Consider the following 7,735-nt stretch of genomic DNA (forward strand, 5'->3'; position numbering starts at 1 on the left):
ATTTTCTATAACCCCTTACTTATCAAACGTTACAACCGCTAGTATTCTCTAACACTCACGGACGAACGCCGTCGTTAGCCAATCCATTGTCCCGGTATTTCAGGCAGACGCATCAACGCCATCACTCCATCTCAAGTTGGGCCTACTACGCCCCCATTGACCATGTGGACGACCTAAAAGGACTGTGTGACTTTACGGGGAGGGTCGTCCGATGTCATTCACATTACATGATCATTCCACCGGCAGCTGACGCTTAGTCGCTGTACGAGACTCACTGCCGTCATACAGCTCATAGAGCTTGTTATCCTTCCACACACGCTTCTTCGTTATCCTTCCACACATACGGGGCCAAAAATCCATCTTTCTGAGCATCTTTCTTTCAAGCGGGCCTAAGAGGGATTCATCAGCTTTGAATGTCTCAGAGGTCTATGAGAGTACCGGAACTATATAAGATGTATATAGTTCCAGTATCGTTTGTTGTGCAAGGTATAGCACGGTATAGCAGAGTATAAACGTTTGCTCAGACTGCAAAAATACCGATTGACTGTTAACCTGACCTGACTCAAATTCAAGTCAGGTGAAGTTTTGGACGACTTCGAAAATGCGGTCATCTATTTGTACGTAACCCTATAGAGTTGTTGGATAGGATTTGTTATCAGGGCCACTGGTGATGCCACCATCAACTTTGTTTCTGCTTCGTTAATTTTCAACCTAAGTTTTCCGTCGGCTTCTAAATCCTTTGATAAGTATCCGCTACGTAGGAAAGCACTAAGCCAATATCTATGGCATCAGCCAACTATCTATCAGTATGTCAAGATCTGGAATGACTTATAGAAGATAGTCTCCGAAGTTTCCACCTCCGAGTCGCGGATGTCCCTCTCTAGCGCCAGGTTAAAGAGTAGACAAGTTATCCCATCTCCTTGGCGTAGACCCTTTTTTTTTTGTTAACGGGGAGGGAACCTTCAAAAGGTACCCACCTAGAGGGGATTGAGGCTCGACCGTCCCTCTCTAGATGGGTTATGTGGGATTCATCGTTCCGCTGAGCACATGAAGCGGACCAAGCAGCCGATGCGACTCCACTAAACCACTCCTCGACCTGATCCGAACCCTGCCGATGCGCTGATGTGCGTAGTACTCCATGCTTGATCGTTTGTGCGATGCACCCAAGCTGTTGACGCATTGCTGCGTCGTCTTCCTGGTTGTCCTTGCTGCTGCTGCTCTGGTTACTCGTCGCTGCTGCCGCTGCATCTAATCTCGTTGTCCTTTGTTGCGGTGAGCGGAGGTTGCTATCGCTGCTCCGCTTGGTTTGTATTCCGCCGTCGCTGTTGTCGTCGTCTTGGAGGTTTTTGAAGATTATCCGAGCGGTTGTCCGGACTGCTTCCCATGTACTGCGGCTGGCACACATTTCCGTTGCAAGGTTGTCCATCGTCAAGCGGGTGTGGCTTTGCTGCTGCATCTCGTGTTGTGTCCGAGCGAACCGTGGACAGTGGAACATCACGTGGTTGACATCCTCCACTTCGTGCTCACACACTAGACAGTTAGGCGAGCCCTCCAGGATGCCTTTGTTGACGAAGTAGCTCCGAAGGAACCCATGCCCGGTAAGGACCTAGGTGAGATAGAAATCTATCTCTCCGTGCTTGCGACCGACCCATGACGGTATGTCCGGGATCAGCATCCTTGTCTTCAAACCTGGCGAACTCTGTTGCTGTTGGCGTAGACCCTTGGTGTTAGCAAAGGGCCCTGGGAGTTTTCCATCCTCCATCCTCTGGCAAGAGACGTTGGTCATTGTCATTCGTACTAGTCTGGTAAGTTTGGCCGGGATTTCAAAATAGCTCATTGCGTCATTGGCTATGCCAGGTTGTATGCGGCCTTGAAGTCGACGAAGAGATGAAAAGAGTGGAGCATCTCTTCTACGAATGGGACAAGACGATCTTGTAGTATAAGGGAGAATATCTTGTTATTGAACACCGTATACTATACCCCTGTCACTGCTTACCTCTAGTGTATCCCCCTTCTTGTATATGGAGTAGATGATAGAAAGATTCCAATCACAAGGCATCGAATCACTATCCCTTACCTGAGATGCCAGTTGCTAAGAAGTGGTGGGATTGTGGTGTGGAATGCGTTCCAATTTTCACTCATAGTAGTGTATTTATTTTCTAGTAGTAAAGCCTCACCTTCGAGAACGCCTATTGGACACTACTGTCTTTTAGGGAGATCTGCGATTAGATGTGTGTGTTGGATTGAGACAGTTCTCTTATAAAATTTTGATTTTTAACGATAACATTTTCATTTTCATTGATTTCACTGACCGCTATTTGAAACGGTTCAAGAGATCTTCAAATCATGTTCGACACACAGCAGATGATCTTCATAACCTACCAGCGACATATAGGGTTGAGTGTGGATGTCGTGTATGAATACACTGCAAGGGAACATATAGAAGAATTGATAAAAGCAACATCGAGGGGCCCCGAAGAAAGATGTTACGTAAGGATGAGTAAGTGAATTGTGATGAGATAGAAACAGGCCCGAAAAGCGAGGCTACTTTGAACAGAAAGGCCTCAAAAAGTAGTCTCCCTAGTAAAAAATATGAGCGCATCTGTTTATTAAAAAAAAAACATTTTAAAAAGAGTTAGTTTTAACAAACACCGTTGGAAAGTATTCATTTTCATGTTCATTTGCTATACCTGGGCTTTGAGTCCGATGCTTGTTCTGCAAGTGAGGCCCGTTGGGATATTAAAGAATCAGACTGCTTTCTGAAGCTCAATTTTGAGCCAGTTTCCTTGATCATCGTTACTGATTGTTCGGTATTTTCCATTAGTCGCAATTTTTCTTTAACACGTTCCATATCAGCGGATGACCTAGCAAATATTCTCGCTTCTGCTAGAGCTGAAAACTCTTCAGCATTCAAAGACCTCAAGCGACGATCTTGAATCAACCAATCGCAGACCAATACTTTCTCAATCGTCCACCGAATCATGGGGTTGGGTTCGAGCAGGCTCCTTACGAGCGTTTTCACTTCTGGAGATAAGGCATCATTCACACGCGAACGAAACTTCCAAGCTCGTGTCAATTGTTGCTCATACACCTGGCGAGTTTTGCCCTTAAATGGTACGGATTTGTTGAGCAGCATGTATAGCACAACTCCAAGGGCCCACAGGTCCGATGATTTTGGATTGTAGGGTTTCCCTTTCAGCAATTCTGGCGCAGAATAATCAAACGAACCGCAGAACGTTGTGCTAAGCTGCGGCTGACGATTTTTCTCAGCAACATATCGTGCAAATCCAAAATCACTCAATTTTACGTTCAAGTTTGCGGACAGTAGAACATTTTCACACTTTAGATCTCGATGTGCGATGCCCGATTCGTGAAGATATTGGACGGCCAACGCAAGTTGTCGACACCAAATGCGCGTCTGCGGTTCTCCTAACGGACCGTGTTCAATAACGAACGATAGCAGATCACCCATTTCAGCGTATCGCATGAAGATACAAATTTTACTTCGACATTTAACAATGGCATGTATGCGGATGATGTAGGGGTGGCGCACATGCAACAGGATCGTTAGTTCCCTTGGAAGGAATCGTTTGCGAAACTTTTCACTACACCTTTTTGTGTCGATCAGTTTACAGGCTACCGTTTCGATGCAATTCATTCTTCGGTTATGATACTCTGCTAAATGTACCTAAGCGGACAAATACTAGAGACATTAATTACGAAATCACTACCGCACATGATACTCTTACCTTTGAAAATGCACCTTCACTTATCCGCTTTAACCATCGATAGCCTAGTGCTTCTATTGATGAAGGTATAGGTTGCTCTCCTTTAGTTGACATTTTACCTATATTGCAATTCTTATTTCGATCTGATTATTCGATAAACAAACATATTAATTTCGACTTGTTGCCTTTTTGTTTTTTTGGTAAAATGTCCAAATGTTCCAAATAGCAACACACCAAATACACACGCTTCTATTGAATAATCAAAGTTTGCGATGAGTTTATAATTTTAAAGATTATCAAAACGTAGTCTACTAGCAATAATTATAACGTTACGTCTGTAACCAAGAGTAAAAGCAATGTTGCTGTTTGAAGAATCCGTCATGGTTTTGGTAATGCCTGCTAGAAAATACATCATCTTTTGGTTCGTTCGATCAAGTGTCTACACGACCATCAACCAATATCAACGTTTAGCATTTTTTTAAATAACCGCGTAGCTCAGCATAATAAGAACGCATATAGAGCATTCACAGTTTGGTCTGATCGATAAACAGAACAAAAATGAATAAACTTGAATTAATCTTTATATTTTTATTTTTTAATGTGATAAATTTTTATCGCGGCAGAGTGTTTTCAAACTAAATCTTACAGCTCCTTGATTAGACCTGCTCGAGAGTGAATCAAAAGAAATAGACTTAAACAAATGCAACAGAACATATATGTCATGTATGCTTCGCTATGTGCGGTTTTGGTTTTTATTCGACTTCAATTAGGCACCACGTATAACATTTATTGACTAAGACAAAACAACACATAATAAAAGATTGGTCAGGAAAATACATCAAGAAATAAAAGGATAGGAATGAAAGAAGCAGATCGTTGTCTCATACGACTCCAAATCCCTACATCCTCGTTTAAATGCCTATAACATTGCGCTTACCAAGAAGAGTTCGGGAGGTAGATTTTTTGTTTTACATATTGTTGTGTTTGGGGAGACCCGGTGACGTATTAGTAGCGGCGCTGTTCTTCGCACGACAGGATTACAATTACAATTACAACGACAGGCCTTATTGTTATCATATGAAAAATGTAATAATTCAACTTCAGTAACGTTATGTATCCAATAAATCACTTTATTAACATTTCATGTCATTTTAGCATGTAATGCTTGCAAAAACAATTCACGCTTTGATGCTGTGCCGACACCGTACGCTTATTATTCAACTGTTGATTTAGGTGGTTCATGTTTCTGCACTTCAAACTCTCAAACTACGAATGCGTAACTCTTATGTATCGGTTGTATGCTATAGTACTATATAATTATTACTTCGAATAGTATCATTTTCGTAACTCTCGCGTGGTTTCTACGTTTATCATTCGTTATTACATTATTAGGTGGCTTTTCGTTTCTGTATTCCACTTGTTTTATAGTAAAGATAGTTGTTATTTAAATTAACATAGAGCATTGAACAATTTTAAACCATATATAAAAGGAAGTTAAGTATAGACATCGGTTTTCAGCCCCTTAAAATGTATTTCTACTTCCTGTCCTTTGCTCAAGGCAAGAAAAAATCATAATTTAATCATAATTGAACAATGTTGTCTAGCTGTGCACTAACATACACCATACTTATAATTTTGATTAACTACTGCCAATTGGTGCCAGCATGGTGTCTGAATCTCTATGTATTATATGCTTATTCATGTAAATGTTCATCCCTTGAAAAGTGTTGTTTAAACTTGTCAGGTAATAATTTCCCAATTTGCCAATTCGATAATAGTCGAATCGAAACAAGTTTTATCTAAAATTACCTACTAAGTAATGTATGTTATTCCTCGCTGACAAAAACTGTAACTTCTAAAAATCATTGTTTTACCTATGAAATCCCTTTGAATACTATTTATTTCAATCCATTAAATACATATATTATTGAATGTTTATCGCGAAAATGGTTTCGATAATTTCTGCATTGTCTGCACATCGTTGAACAAGCTACTCTTGAATGTGATAAACGAACAGTTTCGTTAGTTTTACTTCTTGAAAAAAAAAAACTACTAAAAATGGTAACAACTGTCTTGTTTGGTTGTTTGCTGATGGTAGAGATTTGTTCATTTGCCACACACGTACTATATGAATGTAGAAACAATGTGCTTATGCATATACAAATATTAGATAAAGTGGTAAGGTCGAACGATTATTTATGTAAAACAACAGTCTGGTCAATCCACATATAATGAAAAGTTTACTGCAATAAATGGTATCAAAAACGTTATTGATCGACTTGTAATGGCCAAACCGTTAAGCAAACAATGGTAGACAATAGTGCAGACCCTTGAAGATATGTTCTGTGTGTATCGCATGGATCGTTTTTTATTCTTGGCCCATCGCAAGGGCTGATTATTGTCTTTGGCTTTCATCTGTGTGTAACGTATTTTGTTTAAACGTGACCTCGGTTTTATTTTAACCCGACATCAATAGTATTATTTAAGGTGATTTCATATTACAAGTATTCGTTTTTCCTATTTCTTGTTCCTTTTTATCATCGTAAAAATGTAACAGCATTGTATAATCCAGAAACCACTTCATTACCCTGTGTTGAATATGTAAGTTACGATTAGAGCAGTTTAGAAACGTGCGTAACTCACTTAAGGGTTCTCGATATCTATTTCTAAATCTACAATTTTCAAAATAATTTTCGTCGGTCAGCACCGCAGGAGACTTTCTACAATAAATTTGGTCCATAGTAGTTTCACTTACTTCCATACAGCACAAAATTCTGCTATCTGAACAATGCAAATATGGTTTTCTGAAAGCCTCATATCATAGATTAATAACGTGGATAGTTACACCTTTGTCACATCGTCGCAGCGTGTGTTATTTGAATGATTTAATTCGTCTTAATTTGCTACAGTACAGTTTAATGTTCCAGAATTACAAATTACATCATTCTTACCACGTGTAACATTTTACCACAATGTTCAGCACATTGTGCAAGTGTAAGTATTTTTATAGAAAAAAAAAACTAAATAGACCGTGAAGAGTGGTTTAGGTACATCAATTTGGATACTGGTTTATGATCAAGAAAGAAATTTACTTTTTTGGGCATTTCCATACATATTTCTGGTCTTGTTTAAACGTAATAATCAACAATACTATTATTTTTGAATTGAGCCAGTGAAAGAGCTGTTGTGCTAGTTGATTGATTAAGTCCAATGGGGCTGCTACTTATGCTACTGGTTGGCCCATTCATAACAGTTGATGCGCTCGATGAAATAGAAGTCAGCGAAGGTGATGGTAGTTGACCAGTAGAGGATGAAAAGTTTCCACCTGCAGCACATTTACTTCTTACAGTTTGGGCGTGGTTATTACTGCCAGCATTTGCAAGTGTTTCCGTTATATTGCTTTGATACGAAATAGAATTTGCCGAACTAGAGGAAACGTTGGTGGTTTGATGCTTTAACAGGTTGGTAGCGGAGTTGGAAGTAAATTTTAGCAACGGATTTGTCGTTAAAGTTGTTAAGACCGAGCTCTTTTTTGCCACTTTGGCTAGTATCGAACAATTACTAAATGAAGCTGAATTTTTCACCTGTACCGTTTTGCTTACGCTCAGTGGCACCGTACATGCGGAATTAAACGACGATGAACGCTGCACTGGAATGTTGGGTGCATCGTTTTCGGCCGGGTTTCCATTAACCTGCTTGTTAGACACATTTGAAAGTGAAGTGACTTCTGCCAACTTTCTTCCGATTAGTATCACTGTAGACGATAGTTGTTTTTTCGACGACGAATTGTTAGATACCAGCGACGATGACGAAGAGTAAGTAGACTGATTCACCGAACTAATGTGATAAACATCCTTAACTGGAGAAAAGGATGCAATAACGTTGCCGGTAACGTTGGCGCAAGTTGGATTATTGCTGTTATCTGCCGTACGGTTGTTGTTCATCAACAAACTGCTGAGCACTGGTGAGGAAGCGGTCGACGAAACGGAACAGGAAAACAGCCTCTG

The 7,735-nt window shown here is 40.2% G+C and overlaps 1 protein-coding gene across 1 annotated transcript; it reads right to left on the reverse strand.

The window, feature by feature from the left end:
• Positions 1 to 2,677: 2,677 nt before the first annotated feature.
• LOC128708811 (testis-specific serine/threonine-protein kinase 3-like) lies at positions 2,678 to 3,842 on the reverse strand. The gene is made up of 2 exons (XM_053803792.1): positions 3,750 to 3,842; positions 2,678 to 3,688 (listed from the first exon to the last, which is right to left on the reverse strand). The coding sequence occupies exons 1-2, from the start codon at positions 3,840 to 3,842 to the stop codon at positions 2,678 to 2,680; spliced, it is 1,104 nt and encodes a 367-aa protein (XP_053659767.1).
• Between the last annotated feature and the right edge of the window lie 3,893 nt (positions 3,843 to 7,735).

The sequence above is a fragment of the Anopheles marshallii genome, chromosome 2 (genome assembly GCF_943734725.1).
Source record: "Anopheles marshallii chromosome 2, idAnoMarsDA_429_01, whole genome shotgun sequence".
NCBI lineage: Eukaryota > Metazoa > Arthropoda > Insecta > Diptera > Culicidae > Anopheles > Anopheles marshallii.